The sequence below is a fragment of the Lupinus angustifolius genome, chromosome LG01, assembly GCF_001865875.1.
Source record: "Lupinus angustifolius cultivar Tanjil chromosome LG01, LupAngTanjil_v1.0, whole genome shotgun sequence".
NCBI lineage: Eukaryota > Viridiplantae > Streptophyta > Magnoliopsida > Fabales > Fabaceae > Lupinus > Lupinus angustifolius.
In genome coordinates this window covers 3,093,913-3,115,711 of record NC_032009.1, presented here as the reverse complement: position 1 = coordinate 3,115,711, position 21,799 = coordinate 3,093,913, and the positions used below count along the sequence as shown (strand labels likewise).

General features: G+C 34.1%; 3 protein-coding genes across 4 annotated transcripts; 2 read left to right on the top strand and 1 right to left on the bottom strand.

The window, feature by feature from the left end:
* Nucleotides 1,328–9,086, top strand: LOC109347345 (transcription factor bHLH35-like). 2 transcript variants are annotated; one of them, XM_019587130.1, is made up of 6 exons: nucleotides 1,453–1,547; nucleotides 1,698–1,860; nucleotides 2,042–2,266; nucleotides 2,760–2,930; nucleotides 8,691–8,812; nucleotides 8,898–9,086. In XM_019587130.1, exons 1-5 carry the CDS (start codon nucleotides 1,474–1,476, stop codon nucleotides 8,796–8,798), a joined length of 741 nt encoding a protein of 246 aa, XP_019442675.1. In that variant the 5' UTR covers nucleotides 1,453–1,473; the 3' UTR covers nucleotides 8,799–8,812; nucleotides 8,898–9,086. The 2 variants fall into 2 exon arrangements, with proteins under 2 accessions (XP_019442684.1, XP_019442675.1); XM_019587139.1 differs by having other exon boundaries at nucleotides 1,328–1,547; nucleotides 8,691–9,086.
* LOC109347356 lies at nucleotides 10,456–12,857 on the top strand. The gene is made up of 3 exons (XM_019587151.1): nucleotides 10,456–11,667; nucleotides 11,810–11,819; nucleotides 12,699–12,857. The coding sequence occupies exons 1-3, from the start codon at nucleotides 10,532–10,534 to the stop codon at nucleotides 12,840–12,842; spliced, it is 1,290 nt and encodes a 429-aa protein (XP_019442696.1). The 5' UTR covers nucleotides 10,456–10,531; the 3' UTR covers nucleotides 12,843–12,857.
* LOC109347330 (RNA-binding KH domain-containing protein PEPPER-like) lies at nucleotides 15,525–20,498 on the bottom strand. The gene is made up of 6 exons (XM_019587103.1): nucleotides 20,137–20,498; nucleotides 19,145–19,400; nucleotides 18,097–18,248; nucleotides 17,695–17,952; nucleotides 17,096–17,287; nucleotides 15,525–15,957 (listed from the first exon to the last, which is right to left on the bottom strand). Exons 1-6 carry the CDS (start codon nucleotides 20,374–20,376, stop codon nucleotides 15,778–15,780), a joined length of 1,278 nt encoding a protein of 425 aa, XP_019442648.1. The 5' UTR covers nucleotides 20,377–20,498; the 3' UTR covers nucleotides 15,525–15,777.

Genomic DNA, 21,799 nt, shown 5'->3' with positions numbered 1-21,799 from the left:
GAGAGATCATCTGTCCCAAAAAGTTGTTGTTGTTCTCATGTCCTTATCTAATAATATTCTACAAAATAATATAAAATATTGATTTATTTATTTATAATTTTTTTCAATTAGATAAATCATTTTAATTGGCTTGAGACATTATTGAGGACATAATGGAAATAGGAGATCTCCATCCTACTTGAGCGCCCTTAAGCCAACAACCTTCTACTTGTATATGTCTTAAAATTACACGAAAAAGGGTTGGTGTCCCTTTCTCTATGTACACCATACAGAAAATCTACGATAATATATACGTATAGAATAAGCAACCGGCCATTGCAAGTGGCACGACAATGTTATTCACATTATATAAATAGTATGGAAACATAATTGACATCTATAATATATTTTGTATGTATGTTCATCTGTACAATTATTGTTTGGACTTTGGAGGTTGATTATAGATTTTGTTTTTAAAATGTGATCATGGTCATAACTATGGTTAAGTTTATGAAATGTTGTAATTAATATTGTCATGCAATCACAAAGAATGTTAAAATCATAATTTTAATTTTAGCTCAAAAGGAACGATTTAGTTAATTCAAAAAACTTACTCTTCATTTTAGCCATCAACTCTAAAGATTAAAACTATACAATTGCATTGAAATATTTGAATTGGTATATCCATTCTGAATAGAGCACATCTATTATCGGTTAAATAATATATTACTTTCTATATCACTAAAAATATATTTAATTATTATACTCTTAACTTAAATGACTCTATATTAGATTGGAAGTTTAATAGACTTTTTACTAAAATATTTTTTTATTTATTGTATCACAACAATTGTGCTGCAACAAGTGCCATAGCAAATGTATTCCCCTTCCAAACAGTTTCCTTGAGTGGTTTTTTGCGTGCAAAAGTCATGTGGAAAGTCATAATATGTGATTATTTATTTAGGCCTTGCAATTGTTAACTTACGGTCTAGATCCATAAAAACTAAAAAATCAATTATTTAATTCTTGTAAGTAATATTTATTGGGAGAAGTAATCATTCACTTAGAAATGGGTTAATTTCTTATCTATAGAGTTAAAGAATTATCTTATGGTGAATATAAGGTGGTCTGATGGTGAAGATGGAGACTTAAGGATTGAAGTGCAAGAGGTTGTGGGTTTGAGTCTCACCATCAACAAAAGATAAGAGTTATAAGACAGTTTGATGATTAAAGTGAATGAGGTTGAAAATAGAATCTCACTCATAATAAAATACTAACATATTAACAACTAATCATTTCTGATTTGAAAAAGAAAACGAGAGAGCATATATCTTAAGCAAGCTCTCACGTGTCCAAATCCTAAAGCATCCGTGGGACACTCACCCTTATATAAGTCCCCCTAGCCAATTAAGGAAAGAAAGATCAAACCAGAAAATAAAAACAAAGGAAAAAGACTTTGGCATATCATATCTCCCTTCCCACTCAACCCCAACCATGGAAAATTTTGGAGACGAGTATAAGCATTATTGGGAGACCAACATGTTCCTCCAAACTGAAGAGCTTGACAGGTAAATTGAAACTATTATTAAGACTTAAATCAGTTACAAATAATTTAAGGTATATATATATGTATATATTACACTTAACATAAGAGATGATGAAGATTAATTGATTAACATATGATTTTGAATAATTATTCATGATTATATGGTATGAAGCTGGGGATTGGATGAAGCCTTATCTGGGTACTACGATTCAAGCTCACCAGACGGTGGTACTTCATCGGCGGCATCAAAGAACATTGCCTCAGAGAGAAATAGGAGGAAGAAACTCAATGATAGACTTTTTGCACTTAGAGCTGTGGTCCCAAATATTAGCAAGGTATTCATTAGTTCCCACCACCTTTAATATTATATTAATCAAGGTGGATAATATAATTAACTATACCATTATTGCTCATTTCTTTAGTTTCTTTTAATGAAAAGAAGGGTTGAAGTTAAATGCTACAAGTTGTTGCTGTCAACTCCATTTATTATTTTATTTGTTAATGTGTTGTATGCAGATGGATAAGATTTCTATACTTAAGGATGCTACTGAGTACATTCAACAGTTGCATGAGCAAGAGAAGAGCATCAAAGGTGAGATAATGGAGCTTGAATCTAGGAAGTTGAAAAACCCTAGCAGTGATTTTGAGCAGGAGATTCCTGTTTTGGTGAGGTCTAAGAAGATGAAAACTGAGCAGATAATTGATTATGTCAGTTCAAGATCCCTAATTGAAGTCATTGAGGTATAACCAATGACTAAGGCTTATTCAAAAAAAAACTAAACACTTCATTTCTCAACATCATAACCTCCATTTTTTCATTAAATCCTTTTACTTCCTTAATTAACCAATGTTTTTACGGTTTGTAGAAATAACTATTAACACCATTTTGCTTTCTATTGCATAAAAAATTATTAATGTCTTAATTTTTTTAATTAAAGAAATAAATGTATAAATATAAACAAATTTTCTATAAAAGACAATAAGACAATTATGTAAAAACATATAAAGTAATAACAAATATCATTTTTTTTATCAGAATAATAATAACTATTATATTTTTCATAAAAAATCTTGCAATAACTTTTACATCTTATTTTTTATCATGTTTTTTTTCTTTTTCCTGTACCTTCTCACCCCTTAATGTGCAGGACAAACATTAGTGTAATAATTAGTATATGTGAAGAATAACTAATCGATTATATTTATGCATACGGTTTTGATATGGTGGGGAAAGTTGAATGTTGCATACATGGGAGATAAGACATGTGTGGTGAACTTGACATGTATAAAAAGGACAGACACAATTCTAAAACTTTGTGAAGTGTTCGAATCTTTAGGGCTCAACATCATAACAGCCAATATCACTTCTTTTTCAACCACCATTTTGAACACAGCCTTCATTCATGTAAGTCTCCAACTTTTATTTTTCTATTCACTTTTTATAAGCATTGTTTTATCACGATAAATTATCAAATTAGTCTACCAATTATTTTAGTTCTATAAAAAATATCAATAATTGAAGAGTCCGAGTCAGATTGGTTTGGAACCAAAATTGAATTCAATGCTAGCTGGGGTAGCGTACGTGTAAAAGTAATAGAAGGATAATTATATTAACACCCTAAAATGTTTCTTGGTATTCCTCATCCACTAATGAAGAATTTATTTTTTTATAGTATAAAATTATGATTGCTTCTATAAACTAATGTTTTAAAATATGAGAATAATGAAAATTGATTTTTGAAGAGTAGTAGAGATAAGGGACAAAGTCAAGAACAAACTCTTAGCTTAATTGTTTGATAAAAGTGATCATGCTTGGTGTGGAAGTTGATGAGCCATGGTTGCCAACGAAAACAACATCAGAAAGCTAGGTGATGCACAAACTGAATCAAAGAATATAAATGAATGAACAACAATACTTAACTGAATAAACTTTCTCTTATTAATCTGCATAGACACTTAATTGATTACAATGAGATGTCCAAGGTGCCTAATTTATACAAGCTAACTTAGACTAAAGCAGAAAGCCAAGAAAAGAAAGAAAAGTCAATTATGCTAAAAATAGCAACTAAACAGAAAAAACAGAAAATAGATTAACTCAAATTTGAAAAAGTTTCCAAAAGAAGAAAGTGTTAAGAAATTGATTTTGGGCTTCTTGGGCTGGATGTATCCTTTGCTATTTCAACATGCCCCCTCCAACTTGGCATATGGTAGTTAATGATGCCGAGTTTGGAGATGATATTTCGAAATGGTGATGGTGAGAGAGATAGTGTGAAGATGTCAGCTAATTGTAATGAAGTGTGAATCGGAAGGAGGTGAATTGTGTTATTTGTCAATCTTTCACGAACAACATGACAATCCACATCAATGTTTGTTCTTTCATGAAATACTGGATTAGCCGCGATTTGTAAAGTTGAACTGTTATTACAAAAAATGGTAACGGGTTTGGGATGAGAAATGCCCAAATCACGAAACAAGAAGAGTAGTCATTGAGCTTCACAAGCAGCCATAGCTAGAGCTCTGTATTTAGCTTTGGATGAGGAACGTGAGACTGTGTTTTGCTTCTTACTTTTCTAGGATATGAGAGTTGATCCTATGAAGAAAAACCAACCAGTCACGGATTTCCTTGTATCTATGCATGTGGCCTAGTCTGAATCTGAGTATCATTGAATTGTTGTTGTATTCTGTGTTGGGGAAAAAATGCATTGAGCAAGTGCAGATTTGAGATATCGAAGAATTTGAGTGGTTGCTTTATAGTGTTCATCAGTTGGGGTTGCCAAGAATTGACTAAGGCAACCAACTGAAAAAGAGATGTCTGGTCGAGTGTGATTGAGGTATAGCAATTTTCCTATAAGATTTCTGTAGGAGGTGGCATCTTGAAGAGTAGATCCTGATTGAGAATGAATAGTGGTGTTGTATGCCATTGGTGTAGATGATGGTTTGGCTCCAAGGAAACCGGTTTCTTATAGCAGCTCAAGTGTGTATTTTCTTTGGTAGAGTGTTGTTCCATGCTTTTATCTTGCCAATTCCATCCATAAGAAGAACTTCAATTCTCCAAGGTCTTTGATGCTGAACTTTGTGTGTAGGACAAATTTGGTTTGATTGATTTGATCCAAGTCATTACTTGTTAAAATCAAATCATCTACATATACTAAGATTGTCGTGAATCCAATTTCAACGTTTTTAATAAAAAGAGAGTAGTTAGAAGTTGGAGCAATGTGTTGGTGAGTTTGTGGTGTCATTGTCTGCTGGCTTGTTTCAATCCATAAATTGATTTTTGCAGCTTACAAACCAGTTGTGGTTCTGAAATGTTGAGACCTAGTGGAGGCTTCATGTATACAACTTCATTCAAATCACCATGAAGGAATGTTGTGTTGATGTCCAGTTGTTGTATGTGTTAGTTGTTGAGGGCAGCAAGGCAAAGGAGGACCCTTATTGTGGCCATTTTCACAAGTGGACTGAATGTTTCCATGTAATAAACACCTTTAGTTTGTGTAAAGCCCTTAGCAACTAACTTTGCTTTGTATCTCTCTATAGAGCCATCAGCATGGTGTTTGATCTTGAATATCCATTTGCAGCATATTGCCCTTTTGTGAGGTGGGAGTTGAGTCAGTGTCCAAGTCTTGTTCATGTCTAAGTCACTTAATTCTGTGTGGATGGCATGTCGCCAGTGATCAGATTTGGTGGCCTCAGCATAACTTGTAGGGTTTGATTTATTGTTATTGATAGGGAACAAATTTATGTGTTTGGATGAGAGGTGATTATATGAGAGTGAGTCACTAATGGGGTACATGGTTTGGGAGAGAGGTGGATCGGTTTGTTGGAGAAGGATGCAATGGTAGTCTTTGAGATAAGTAGGTGGGTTTCTAATTCTCTGAGATTGTCTTGTAGGAGGAGTAGATGTCCCTGTTGTTGTTGGAGTTTGGTTAGGTGCTAGATCATTGGTTGGCATTTGTGGTAAGTCTCTGACTTCAAAATTTGGATATGCGAATATGTGTGCTTGATTGATAGGTAGAATGGGCATAGTGTTGTTATCAGTGGTCCTTTCGGTGCATGATTCAGTCTGAAAGGGGAAGACGTGTTCGAAAAATGCAACATGTCTAGAGATAAATACTTCATTTGTGTTGAGGTCTAGTAGTATGAAGCCTCTAGTGCCTTGTTTGTATCCCATAAAGTGAATTTTTTGGATCTAGGTGTCAGCTTTGTCCTATGTGACACTAATGTGGAGGCATAACACAAACATCCAAATATCTTCAAATTACTAAAGTTAGGTACAATTCTTCAAAAGGAGATTTATTAGACAAAAACATAGTAGGTTGTCTATTGATCAAGAATATGACATGAGTAACAACATAATTCCAAAAGCAAGTAGGTATATTAGACTGAAAAATTAAAGCTCTAGTTACACCAAGTATGTGTTGGTGTTTTCTTTCCACAATACCATTTTGTTGTAGAGTTTCAACACAAGAAGTTTGATGTTATATGCCCTGTTCTAGATAGAATTCTGTCGTTAAGAATTCTCTTCCATTATCACTCCTAATTGTCTTTATTTTCTGGTTGAATTGAGTGGCTGCAAAGGATACAAAACCCTTAACAAGTTGAGTAGCCTCAGCCTTTTGTTTCATGAAAAATATCCAGGTAAACCTGGTCTTGCCATCAACTACGGTTAGAAAATATTTGTGGCCAAATGTTGATGGTATAGATATGGGGCCCCATATGTCTATGTGTATTAAATCAAAAGTAGAAATAAATGTGCTAGTGCTAACAGGATAAGTAAATCTTTGTTGTTTAGCTAGATAACACACTTCACAAGGATCTGTTGTTTTATTACATTGTATGAAAGGAAACATAATTTGCATGTGAGCCAATTTCTTATCAGACAAATGACCTAATCTAGTATGCCAAATGTTGGAGTCATTGTATGCAGTGTAAACATTTACATTGTGAGGTGTGGTATATTTCTTGCTGAATTCAGTTAGCATATACAATCCCCCTCTTAGCTCAGCTGCACCAATCATTCTCAAGGAGTGTGGGTCCTGAATTTGACAATGGTTGGTTGAGAAAATTAATGAGCAACCTTGAGAGGTGGTGAGCTTTGATATAGAAATAAGATTGAATATAAAGACTGGCACATAAAGAACATTGATAAGGTAAAGTGACTCAGAGAACATCACAGTTCCTGAGTAGTTGGCAGTGACATGATTGCCATTTGGTAGAGTGGTGGATAGAGGTTTGATCCTCTTGTAATTTTGATAAAGTGAGAGGGTGTGACAAACATGGTCTGTTGTCCCTGTGTCCAGGAACTAGTGGCTTGACTTACCTCTACTACAAAGCATAGTTAAAGGGTTACCTGAGTGGGATTGATCATAGTTAGGTGTTAGGGCATTGACTGAGCTAAGTTGATTTGTGCTTTGAATGCCTTGATTGAAGGATTCTTGAATCAGGTTCTTAAGGGCAGTTTGTTGTGCTTGTGTGAACAGAGGGCTTGAATCAGACTTGTCCTCCTTGCATCCTGCTCTTGAAGGATCTTCTAGTTCATCAGGTGATGGATCTATTCTTGAGTAGTAGTTGATATTGCTTGAATTTGTTGAGTAGCTTGGGGGAAACTCATGCTTTTTGTAACATACATCAATGGTGTGCCCTGTTCTTTGGCAATATGTGCAAATTTTCTGACCTCTACCTCGAGCAAAGGTTTCAAATCTTCCTTGAATATTGGATCTTCCACTTGATGAACCTCTAAACCCTCTTCCATTGCCTCTTTGTTTTGCATCATAGTTGTTGCTTGAGAGATCGACTGAGAATCTTGGTTCCTCATATAACATTTGTCTTTCTTGTTGAATTGGTATTGAGGACACCTTGTTAATGGAGGGAAGAGAATCCATGAGCATAATCTGTGATCTAACATAGGAGAATTGTCCATTCAATCCTCTAAGAAAATAGATTATATACTCACTCTCCCTATAGTTCTTTATGGTGGGTATCAAGGTGCATTGGCATTTGATGTCGCAACTGCAGTTTGGGATGGGTTTATAATCATCCAATTGTTGCCATAAACCTTTCATTTGGGTGTAAAATTTGTCTATTGATGCACTGCCTTGTTTGATGGAGTGCATCTCTCCAATGAGCTCTGAAATCTTGAAGATGTCTCCTTCATGATACATTTCCTTTAGATCCTCCCAGATTTCTTGTGCACTTCCCATCCATAAGATGCTGTGGACAATGGATGGATCTATTGATCTAGTAAGCCATGAAGCAACCAAATTATTGCATCTCTTCCATATAGGGTACATATGGTCATCGGGAAGGGGTTTGGGCAAAGCTCCATTGATAAATTCCATCTCGTTCTTTGATTCCAAAGCCATGGTCATTGCTCTTGACCAAGAATGGTAATTTTCTTCATTCAATAAGGAGGACACGATGACAGCCCCTGGGTTTTCATTGGGGTTCATGTAATAGGGGTTTGAAGGGTCAAGGATGAGATTTATGATTTGGTTGGCCATGAGTGAAAGTTGAGGTTGCAAAATAGAAATACAAACTAAGAGATATAGATGATGATATTGTATTGACACGGTGGTTGTTCTTCTTCAAGATTGAATGCTCTTCATACCATGTTGAAGTTGATGAGTCGTGGTTGCAAACGAAAACTGCATCAGAAAACTAAGTGATGCACAAACCAAATCAAAGAATGCAAATGAATGAACAACAAAACTTAACTGAATAATATTTTCTCTTATTGATCTGCAAAGGCACTTTATTGATTACAATGAGATGCTCAAGGTGCCTAATTTATACAAGCTAACTTAGACTAAAAATAGCAACTAAACAGAAAAAACAGAAAACAAATTATATGAAATTTGAAAAAGCTTCCAAAAGAAGAAAGTGTTAAGAAATTGATTTTGAGTTTCTTGGGCTGGATGTATCATTTTCTATTTCAACACTTGGTGATCAAAATTCACGTTCATGATATATAATAAGAAAAAAAATTTGGTATTACCAAGAGTATTTCTTCACCATTTCGGTAAGGAACTAATATTTTCGGTATATGTGGTTACCTCTTCCAACGAGTGTCAATCTCAGGAATCAAACCCTTAACATTTTGTCACCAATGAGAGGTATTAATTTTAGCAATGATGCTAAACAAAATTAGTGACCTGTGTTCTTTTTTCAGGCTGATGAAGAAGAGAAAGATGCATTGCAGATAAAAATTCATAATGCCATTTCAGCTATTAATGATCCTCATCTCATAGCTCAAGGAGCATATGATGAAGAAAAATGATTAAGGGCTATCATTTTTTAGACCACCGTGGTTGCTCCGGTTCTAGCAATTTCTCCTAAAAAATATAAATTCTTTCTTGTGTTTCTTAGCCACACTCATTGTTCAGTTTGAACCCTTTTGTTGTTATCAAAAGTGTGTTTAGCTTTGTATCTTGGAACGTTTGTAAATTTTCTTCTTTTTCATCTCATACGTAATGTCCCACCATCTATACGTTGTATTTTAAAAGGGTGTCTATATTAATCTGCAAACATTGTATATTTTCCTTATTGGTATTAGAATGGATTTCATTTAATCTTACATTCAATATTGCATGATGTTATATATTGAGTTTTTATATATATTATTTTTTATAATTAGATTTGTTATATTCAATGTATTTTATATTATAATTTTTGTGTGTTTATGATAATGTATAATTTAAGGTGAGAGATGTGGTTAATTAATGTCATGGTGATGATTAATTAGGATTATATGATTTTTTTTGTAAAAATTAAATAATGTGAAAGACAAAATAGGAAGTGAAAATTACACCATAGTAAAAGTTACATTGTTTTTGTCTTTATATAAAACTAGTGTGTGAAGTGTCTGCCGGCGAATATTGTGTGATACTACATATTCAATTTTTATATATTTCATTTTTTTAAATTAAAATGTATTTGTTGAGTTCGGTGTACTTTATATTATATTTTTTGTGATTATGATATTGTTTAATTTAAGGTGGGATATGTGGTTAATTAATGTGTTGATGGTAGTTGCTTAGGATTATATAGTTTTTTTGTAAAAATTAAATAATGTTAAGGGCAATATAGGAAATGAAAATTACATCATAACGAAAATTATTTCAAGTTTTGACTTGATATATAGTAAAAATATAGAATTGTAGATATAGATATCAAATAATATGAACGCTCAAATATTAATTACTTATAAGTTCTTAATTTATTTATATGCTAGAAAGGCCTGAGACCATAAAAATATGCTATAGAGTAAAATTGTATCATAATTAATGTAAATATTGCATGTTACTTTTTTTTTTAAATTAGGTTAACTTTTCCTCTCTCAATAAATATTTTTGTTGTAATTAGAGTACGAATTAAATCTTTGACATAAAAAATTGAGGAAAAAGGAAAATCATATTAGGAAATGATATGCCTCTAAATCATCTAAGAAATGTGATGTTGATCAATGGTAATAGAAGTATTTGTAAGATGCAAAAAATAATTGATTTACCTCACAATATTTGTTTACTTCTAATTCTAAATTCTAACTCTCTCTATATCTATTATGTAGTAATAATAATATTATTCACTTTATGAAATTGAATCATTGACTTTTCAATATTTTATAGATAAAATAAAATTTTACATCCCATTATACCAATGTCTCATTGATTGTTACGTAATCCTAAAGTGTGCATTGAAGCTTAATCAATAGGTTCTTCATAAAAGTTTAATTCTACATCCTAATAACCAAAACCATGTGAAAGACTATCCAATATACATGTGAATGAATAAAGGTTCAAGTTTTGGAGGGAAAATTATCTTTTAAAAACTAAAAGATCATTATATATTAATCAAGATGTAAATACTTTCTTAAACCTTAATAAAATGCCCAAATACATTATAAAAATAAAATTCAAAAAAATCATCTTGTATTAAAAAAATCTAGGGTTTGGGTGATCTTAATCGAACAGAAGAGGTACCTTGTTGTTCTGAAATCCAATCAATTTGGTGATGGATTCTCTGCTAGCAAACTACGCCTCTTCAGACGAAGAACAACAACAACAAGAGTTGAAACAATCCAAAACGACGTCGTTTTCCAACAACACCTCTTTGCTTTTCTCCTCTCTTCCTCAACCCAAATCTTCTTTTTCTTCGACCCTTCAATCCTTACCTCAACCTTCAATGAACCCTTCATCCAATTCAGGAAAAAGTTTTTCCCTTTTCTCTAACCTCCCTAAACCTAAATCCCAAATTCAAGAACAAAAACCCAAAAAGGTTGTGCAATTCAGACCCCCCGTTATCTCTTTGCCTAAAACAACCGAACTCGACGATGGCATTCAAGAAGAGAAAGAGCGAAATAGAAGAAGAAATTCCCAAAATTTGATTCAAACACCATCTGTGAAGTCATTCTTGTCTAGCATTCCTGCACCCAGGAACTCCTCCACTCTCGGTGTTCAATCAAGTTCTGGTTCCGGACGAAGATCCATCATTGAAACAGAAGCACCGGAATCGGCACCGGTAAGTGTTTCTGCCGTGGAGAGCAATGTTGCAGTTGGTCAAAATGCTGGGGATTATGTGAATTATGAGAATTATCCTAATTACCAATATGCCACTGACCCAAATGCAGGGGATTATGTGAATTACCCCAATTACCAATATGCCACTGACCCAAATGCAGGGACAGGGTTTTCTAGTTATGGCAATGATGATTCAGGTGTTAATCAAAGTATTGGGGATGACACTGCTAGTTATGGAAATCGCGATGTGGGTGTTGATCAAAGCGCGGAAGCTAGCAATGCCGGGGAATATGTGAATTATGCCAATTACCCTGGTTATGGTAACCACGATTCGGGTGTTGAGCCAAGTGTGGAGGCTGGATGTGCTAGTTATGGAAGTGGTGGTGAAGGCTATGCAAGCTATAGTGGCTATGGTGATAATGTTCAATATGGGAATAACTGGGTTGATGGGTTGCCAGAGGTGTCTGGGGTTAGTGACAATGCTATTGAGTTTCCTGGGAAGAAGAGAGGTAGGCATGAGATTCCCATTGAAGTGATTGAGGTGAAGCAAGAAGAGTTGATTAAGAATCGTCCGAGAGAGGATCAGGCTAAGTTAACTGGGTTAGCTTTCGGACCCTCATATCAGGTATTGTTTCCTTGTGCTTTATATGTTTTGTCATCTCGGGTCATTTTTTGTTGTTGATTGTGGTTTCTGTGAAACTTGGTTTGACTAAATTTAGAGTCAACAAATATTAAGCTACAGCTTTTTGTGTGTGTTGAATTTAGTTGGTAGGAAGGCTAAGGTATTCCTTTTTTCTAGTTATCCGAGGCACCTTTTAATGTAAAACATGTTTGAGTTGGAAAATCTGGAATAAACCAAGTTTGTAATAATTTGTGGGCCTTATGAAACTCTGCTTGGTGTGAGAATATATTCGAACAGTGTAAAGCTCAATATTTAGCACTCAAGGATATAAAAAAGAGGACAAGAGTATCCATTGTTCATTTCCAATGAAATACACCGAAGTACCACAAAAACAGAGCGTTGCTGTAGAATTTTGGCATCTTTTCTTTTCTGGTGCCAAAACCTTTGAACATAGTAAGCATGAAAGAGTGCAAGTCAATAGGAGTGAATCCATGACTCATGAAAGATACTAAACAATCTTTTCCATAGAACACTTGCCACCTAGCAATGTAGAAAAACATGAGGTCCACTTTTAGATTCCGACCCAGACATGCAAATATCAGGTGATAAAGCAGTCATAGGGTTGTGCTTATGGAGCATGTCATTTGTGTTAATCCTGTTAGGAACAGCAAACCAAACAAAAAATTGTAACCTTACAAGGAGCTTTCGTTTGATGAAGAGTGTGTGCAAGAAAAAATTGCAACCTTGAAATCTACATGCAATATTTTGCAAAATAAAATGTTTTTTCCGTGCTACACTTGATTTTATTCACCTCCCTTTATGAGAAGAAAAAAAATAGAGGGAGGTAAGATTCTCCCTCTCCATTTTTAGAATTGCTCTACTAAAGGGAGGTGTGGAAGATAGGAATAACAATGTTGTTTGCAGAAATCATGGGAATTAACCGTTCTTTCATTTATTTTGTTATCCCACGGTTACATTGTTTTCATCTTTTGGATGCATAATGAAACACAATGGAAAGAACTTCATATTTTATTCAAAGGGGAAGCCTTCAAAGCTGCATATGAGGAAGCATCAGATTAGTTCTTTATACTTCGACATGAAACAAAATGAAATGCAACTAGCAGAGCGCCGTGCAAAGGGCATGCTTACCAAAGCTGAAACACAAGCCAAATATGGATGGTAAATTTGGAACTATTATTTTATTCATAAACTTTTTGAAACATGAATTACAAGATAGCTTAATTGGTTTATCCTTAGATAGAGAATACATTTCTTTCTTTTGTTTAATTGGTTTGATCTCACGGTCAATTTGATGATGTAATAATATAGTAAATAGAACCCTTTTTCCTTACTGTATTTGTGTTCTGATGCCTTTGTTAGCTTTTTTGTTTAACTCATCCAAACTCATACTCAAAAACAATAATCCGACTATGGCTGTAGCTGGTAGCATTTTATCTAACAGCCGTTTTAAAGGTCACCATGCTACACTTACAGTGTGCTCAAGTCACCTCCATTTAAAGCCAACAAAGCTACACTAAAATCCCTAATAATGGATTAGACAGTTCCTTAAGTTTCCGCAAAGTTACACTGCTAGTCTTTGCAAATAAGAGACTGGTGAATCAAATGTTCACCACCATATAGCTTCAAAGCTAAAGATATTTGTTAAGCAAAAAAGGCAAGAGACTCTAACCTAATGGGATGAAGATATCCTCTACCCATTGGTGTCCCCAATGGTGTACCAAACCAATCAAAATATGTTACTGAATTAGATTTTTTTATAAAAAAACATAAATTAATATTTTATATTATTTTGGGAAATGCTATTAGTTAAAAACATGGGGACATTTTGGGCTTGAAGCAAAATGACTTAAGTTTCAATCATAACAAGAACATAAAACTAAAAACATACTTTCTTTGTTAAGTCAAAGATATTTTGGCTTCTCACCTCGTTCCATGGTTTTTCTTAAGGATTTAGCGGTTGGATATGCAAACATTTCACTTGCACTTTTATATTTGGGTAGCTCAGTTAGCATCATATGTTTAGTGAAAGACATCGATGTATTTGTTGTCGCGCCATTTTGCATTATCCATGGCTCATAAACTAGAGGAGACATAACCTTGTTGAGTCTACACACGACATTCTTCCAAAACCTTGGCAAGAGTACATTTTTTCCAAAAACACCAAAAGAAATCGAAGAATACCCACAACATTCACATGGTTAGTATAATATGACTTAATTTTAACACCAAAAACAAACTTAAGGCACAGTAATCTTCTGAAAATACAGTCAACGTCCTGGAAAAATCAACAAAATCCTGCAAGTTAATTTTAACACCTACACGCTCATGCCACTTTCTTCACCGTTTTAGAGAAGATAGGTATTTATGATGATCATACAATTACAACTAGTCTTCATATATGTAGAATACAGGAGCAGAAAATTATGATAATGGGTTTTCATGGAAGACTAGAAAAGATGGACGTTAGGTGTGTCGTATATCATCAAAACTATAAAAACGTCCAGACACGGCAAATATTCACGACACGGTTAAGAAAACTGTTCCAAAATATGCATTTGATCAGACTACAGAATAGTAATGGGATATTTCTGAAGGAATCACATACTTTTCTGCTGTGACTACACTATACTGATTGAAGATGCTAAATGAGGCAATGGACTATATTTGACTGACAAATTAACATTATAGAAGCTTGCTTAGGTGTGGTCTATCTCCTATTTCAATAACAAATTAGGGGCAAAGTTTAGAGACCATTATACTGACAATGTATGAATATAGTTGCAAGTGCAAGCCTAAAATATCCTATTAGTTAAAAACATGGGGACATTTTGGGCTTGAAGCAAAATGACTTAAGTTTCAATCATAACAAGAACATAAAACTAAAAACATACTTTCTTTGTTAAGTCAAAGATATTTTGGCTTCTCACCTCGTTCCATGGTTTTTCTTAAGGATTTAGCGGTTGGATATGCAAACATTTCACTTGCACTTTTATATTTGGGTAGCTCAGTTAGCATCATATGTTTAGTGAAAGACATCGATGTATTTGTTGTCGCGCCATTTTGCATTATCCATGGCTCATAAACTAGAGGAGACATAACCTTGTTGAGTCTACACACGACATTCTTCCAAAACCTTGGCAAGAGTACATTTTTTCCAAAAACACCAAAAGAAATCGAAGAATACCCACAACATTCACATGGTTAGTATAATATGACTTAATTTTAACACCAAAAACAAACTTAAGGCACAGTAATCTTCTGAAAATACAGTCAACGTCCTGGAAAAATCAACAAAATCCTGCAAGTTAATTTTAACACCTACACGCTCATGCCACTTTCTTCACCGTTTTAGAGAAGATAGGTATTTATGATGATCATACAATTACAACTAGTCTTCATATATGTAGAATACAGGAGCAGAAAATTATGATAATGGGTTTTCATGGAAGACTAGAAAAGATGGACGTTAGGTGTGTCGTATATCATCAAAACTATAAAAACGTCCAGACACGGCAAATATTCACGACACGGTTAAGAAAACTGTTCCAAAATATGCATTTGATCAGACTACAGAATAGTAATGGGATATTTCTGAAGGAATCACATACTTTTCTGCTGTGACTACACTATACTGATTGAAGATGCTAAATGAGGCAATGGACTATATTTGACTGACAAATTAACATTATAGAAGCTTGCTTAGGTGTGGTCTATCTCCTATTTCAATAACAAATTAGGGGCAAAGTTTAGAGACCATTATACTGACAATGTATGAATATAGTTGCAAGTGCAAGCCTAAAATATCATTCAAAATATAGTTTCATACCCCTATAGATGTCACCACCATCATGCTTCTAAATCAATGCACATATACACACAACAAAACCATATCATGAATATGACTAACATTTCATTACATTTTCTATGGCACTACTCAACTCTTCGCCACATTGAAAATCACCTAATTACATGATATCATATAAATGAAAAACATGTTTTTTAGTAGCTTCATAGTACATTCCAGCATTAATTCTCTCCAACCAGACTTGAATGGAACAAACTACCTCAAAATAGATTCCTAGAAATACCACAGTAATTTAAAGTCGGAAATTACTGTATCCTCCTAGACCAGAAGATCCATACCCATTGTAGGGTTGCATGGCCACTGATGATGAAGAGTACGATGAACTGCCTAATTGAGAGTAAGAAGACCTTAGACCTGCATCTAACCTGCTGTAACCACTAGCAACAGGTTCTCTGTGATTGCTTATAGTTTCCTGTAACGCAGAGGAAGACATTTCTATCAGCTAAACCATACTTAATAATGTATCATGAATTCGTACCCAGATGACAAGTACCCCATCAAATGTCAGTATGCCAATAGATTGAATGAGAAATGTTTGATAAAATTGTTCTATCAGCTAAAGCATACTTATATATAATATACCTACTTGATGCAAAAGTTAAATAGGGATAAACAGAAATTAGTAATATATCAATTTCATCGGATTAAAAAATGAATTTAACAAAACTCAAAATAAGGTGAAATTCTTGCATCTTTTGTTCAAACTTGTTTGGTGAACAAAACTATATTCAATTAATGAATAAAACTCATCTTCAAAAAGTTGGTCCAATCCCATCAATCACCAGAGAAGAAAATTTTCTAAAGGATTGGTTTATTCTGGTCAAGGAAAAACCCAACTAATATATACATCTCAACAAAATGGTCATGTTTAACTACTTGAGATGATGAATATTTAATATCTAAGTTCCTAGTGGTGTTTACAAAAACTGAAAGCTAACATCGATTTTGTATGACTTCCCCCCATACCAAGAACAAAACTGCCTAAGCTAGACAGATGAAACAATATTCGCTTCTTTCATTTTCATAACAATGGAAAGTGGATTTTAACTCATTTCACCTCACTTCTCGATCCTCCTTTTACAATATATCTTTCAATTCTCCTATTACACTATAAAATTGAAACTAGTATGTATTTTAGACAAGATGAGCAACAGGGATATCAATTGATAGCAAGTGTGTATCTAAAGCATTCTAACAGCTAAAGCATTATAACTACAAAATTGAGTAGCTAGGCAACAACAACAACCAAACATTTATCCCACTCGGTAGGGTCAGCTACATGGATCGAGCAACGCTATAATGCTCTATCATAAATCATGTTCATTGACAAAGTATTGAACTTAGTCTATCTTTATTACTTCCCCTATGTTTTTTCTTAGTCTCCCTCTTCCTCTAGGCAAGAAATATATTACAAGAAAAATTGTAAGTGTTAATATTTGATCAATATTCAATTACCAGTCCAACTATGTACAAATGCTTATATGCATATATCACTATCATACAGGATGAGACCAGAAAAATGCAACTTTTTATAGGCCCGAGTCTCCTACCTCAATCAATTGCTGTGCCGTTTGAACCTGAGATGAGTTGCCTTTTATTTCCACAATGATTTCATCAGGTACCCTGCTTTCCTGCACGGTCAATATGGCTCCACTAGTACGGCGAATGTAATCAATATTAGTTCCTTGTATACCAATGATGTCCTCCGCATAGGACAGTGGTATTTGCATTGTTTGTATTACCTGGTAAATGGAAAACAATAAAGGAGGTGTTAGTTACCATGACTATCAAGTAATATAACAATAATTACAAGTAAGCCTTCCGTTCATAATGTAGTTACTAGACATACATCAAAAAGTACGAATTTCTTTAAAACTAGACCCACAGCAAGATGATGATGAGAATAATAGGTGCAAGAGTGCATGTAGAAGTCACAAGTTATGTCACATTTGAATTTAAAAATTGGCAACTATGAACTAGAACATACAAAATTCCATATATAAACACTTAGAATATAACTAAGACACCTTTTCAAACCAATTGGTAGATATTGATATTGACAGACAATCAATTATATCTGTCACATTCAAAAGGAAGTTTTCATATCAAATAGCACATAAACAAAATATGTGCACTTAGAATTGCTAACCGTAGTAACAATAGAAGGACCAGCACGACTAAGAGCTGAAGAACGAAAACCAGAAAGCGAGGATTCTTGCCCATATAGTGACATTGTGGAGGATGGGAGTAATGAATCCAATTGACTTTCACGGTCAGCAAAGAGATAATCCCTTTTTGTTGGAAGAGGAATATCAGCAACATTTCTAGGTTGTGATGCACTATGCAGTGATGGCTGCTTGTCAGCCATGGTATCTGCCTGGCGGTCTTGGGAGATTGCCACATTGTACTTAAAACAAAGAATTCAGATATCTTAGTGTCAAGATACAGCGAAAGTATAAATAAAAAAAATAGCTTTCACATTTTCTTCGATAATATTCAACAAAATAAAATAGCAGTTGTATACAATTTTTTTTATAAATATCAAACTTACAGTTTTTTTCTCGAATAGGGGAAGAACACTTTGATCAACCAAAAACTTCCTCAGGTGCCCAACGACAGCTTCCAGAGCCATAAGGACCTTTGAGGCTTCTCCCTGTAGTTCCACGATCCTCTCATCCGCAGCAGCATAAAATGGTATCTCGTCTATCAGAAAAATGATTTGGCATCAGAATCAATTCCACCATTGGAAAAAATGCAGTGAGGAAAATAAGTCAAAAGTACATTCTCATTTGAAACATCAAACAAGAACAGAGCCATTAAAACCTAATCAAGTTGGACTCCCAATGCAACTTAGGCACAAAGGAGAAGCATTAGGCAACATGCCTAATTCATAATAAGAGTAGAATATCAGTTTTTCCTTTCAAGCTTCAATAAACTTGAGTATTTAATAAGAAAAAAAACAGAAAAGTTATATAACAATACAAAATAACAGAAAATCACACTGCTAAAGCCGGTAATCATCTTCTTGAACAGCGATTATCTTAGGCGGCAACAGGTGCAGTGCAAAAAAAGAACACGAGCGATATCCACTGTCCAGGAGAGGCTACATCCCACGCCACTACACATTGTGGTGATATTTCTCACAATTGATTAATCTAATTACACTCATAAAAGGGCGGCCAGGTGCATGGTAGAAATGTAATGTACACAGCCTTGCCCTGCCAACTACGTATTTAGTACGCCAAAGCTTCTCTACTAAACTAGGTACTCTATCCTACACCATTTATATATGAATGTAAATAAAATTGCATGACAAAGCTGCATGTCATTTGTGGAAACACTCGAACAAAAACACCTGTTAACTACATCAAAAAATTAATATGGTGAAAAAAAAAGCCCCTCACTAAATTATCTTCAATAGAAAGGCAGCCAAACCGATCACCGGTAATTAAAGATACATACAGTGCAGCACAGTATATATAAAATTGATCAATAGTCAATATGAGAAAATTGCACAAAGTCAATAGCTGCAATTAAGAAAGAGAAGGAACGTCATAGATGTAATATGTGTGATTGGATAACACCGACAGAAAGCATACCTCCTGACAATACTCTAGCAGAAGCACCACTTTTTTCCTGTATGGATTTAATTAATGAGCCTTGCTTTCCAATCAAATTAATAGCCTGTGTTGATGCCACCAATAAACGAACAGAACAAAATGCAATGCCAGCAGCTCCTGACAGATTTTCACCATCAGTTTCAGATAATCCTGAGACACGTTTAAAAATCCTTATGACAGCAACCATTGCAGGGGAAAGATCTGCCTCAGGTTCTTCCTTCCCCGATATGACTACCTAAAGGACAAATTTTGAACAATATTCAGGAGAAAACAGAAACAGATACACAACTAAATAAATAAATGTAACATCAGACAAAAGCTCATGGGTACAAGCATCATCATCTGAACAGCATATAAACCAAAAGAACTATAGAACTAACGTCCATTGAATTAACTCTGGCACTTTTCCACCTACGTTAACAGCAGCAAGCTATATATTAGGAGACTCAACAGCATTCTGTGCATGTGACACATTATCACAAACTTTGTGCAGAGGGCATCACTTATAATTCAAACCAAATCAGAATGCTTATAGAGAAAGACATGCCTCATGCAAGCATCCAACTCCTATAAATTCTACAGAAAAATTACTTCTTGAATAATCCCTACACAACACTAAAACTTGAAAATCAATCCTAGTAATAATATTTTAATAGCCAAAAGCATAACAACAGCAACGATGAATAATAAAATGAGGTAAAATAATGCAAGCAAACATGAAACCAGCTTACAGAACCAGTGATAACATAATCATTAAAGGAGAGTAATGCATACAGCTCAAATTATTAAACATAAATAAACTTTATAAGCAATGTAGATCAAGCTCTAATTGAAGCTACACTAAACAAGTAAAGTTTCAATTTTCCAGTGCCCTAATTCCATAAAGAAAATTCTGGTCCTAAAATACAAAATATAAAGAGCAAAAAAAACCCTAGAAACGTGGAAATATATATATAAGAATGAAGACATACGATTCGATCAGAGGTAGCAGCAGCGCCATCCAGAACGCGAATACGAGCTCGAGTTTCTTCGCACGTTTTCTTCACGAGCTCACCCTTGCGCCCGATTATGCTTCCTACCTTCACTACAGGCACAATCAACCGGAACACGCAGTGGCCGGGCCAACCCGGCCACCTTTTCTCCGGAGCTGGTTCGGATTGTGGTTCATCGGTTCGGTGGTTAGGGTTCTGGATTTGTTGAACGGTGGCCATAAGCGAGGTTTTGAAGGAAGAGAATGAAGAGAAATAAGGGTTCAGAGTTTACACTGTTCTATGTTACAGAGATTCAGGGTTCGTGAAGAGTTGAGAAAACAGTAACTAAAAGTATTACCGTGTTTGCTGACGTCATATTTCGATATGGGTGCGTCATTTTGGGTTCATCCAACGGTTTGCGTTGCATCATGTAATATGTTACCTCTTTGGATTTGACGTGAAGTACCAAAGGGAGGAGTTTGGATTTAAACGAATGATTATGAATTCATCTAACTATTTATATTTTGCACAAACAATAAAAATCATACACAAGTGTTAATATCTTCTGTCCAAAAAATATAACACTTTATTGGTATTGTTTATGATTGATCAAAAAATATTTGATTATTAAATTTTTAAAATTAAATATATTTTTTCAATAAATTACAAACAGTAGTATATGAAATAACAAATTTTTGTTTGGACAAGAGATGTGCTCCCTTATTTATCTACAAATACATATATAATGGTTAAATATGGTTGTCCCAACAAAATTTTGTGAATTTAATATGATTGGTTCAAAAATATATATTTAAATTAAAATTTTAATAATAAATTTTTTTTTAAACAATTACAAGATACATAATATATGAAGTCACATACTCTTTTACATATAATATGTGCTCCTTATTAAATATGTGCAACCCTAATATGAGCAAAAAAAAACAAGAAGATATGACATGTCTTATGCATGGGCTGACTAGTACTAAAAAGTCCAACACTAGCTTTCAACGTGTAGTACATATAAATTTTTAATTATCCAAATTTTTCTTGTTTTTAAATTAAAAAATAACAAAAACATGTGTCCTATTATTTTCTAGTATCAGACTCTTAAGTACTAAAGAGTAGCCCCAATTCCTCATGCATCCCATGGTTCAATATATAAATGAAGAGTAATAGTTGGAGTGAGAAGTATTTTCCACATTATCAAAGAACAATTTGAGTTGAAAACATCTATAATATAATGTGGTATGCTACGAGAGTTGTTTTCGTATTAAACTAACTAATATAAATATAGTTTAACTATCACTAAAGTTCAAATTTAGGTAGATAATGTTTATAAAAAAAAACATAAGTGAACTTTCTATTCACAAATCAAGCCCATACAGGAAGCCGAAAGTTGAGTACTATGGAAAATGAGGGGAAGGCTCTTCTAAAAGATTTAGAACTTTGAATAGCCCAACATAGACCCAACTTTGCCATCCAATGAAAATATATCACCATAACACCCAAAAAATATCAAAGACATTGTCTTAAATTTATAGGGTTTATGCTCTGGGGTTGTCCTCTGACCCAAAAAATAACTATTAGCTCATATGTTAAGGTCCAAACTCCAAATTGCTATATATCATCTCCAATGCCAGCAAGTAAATCTAATAAGATC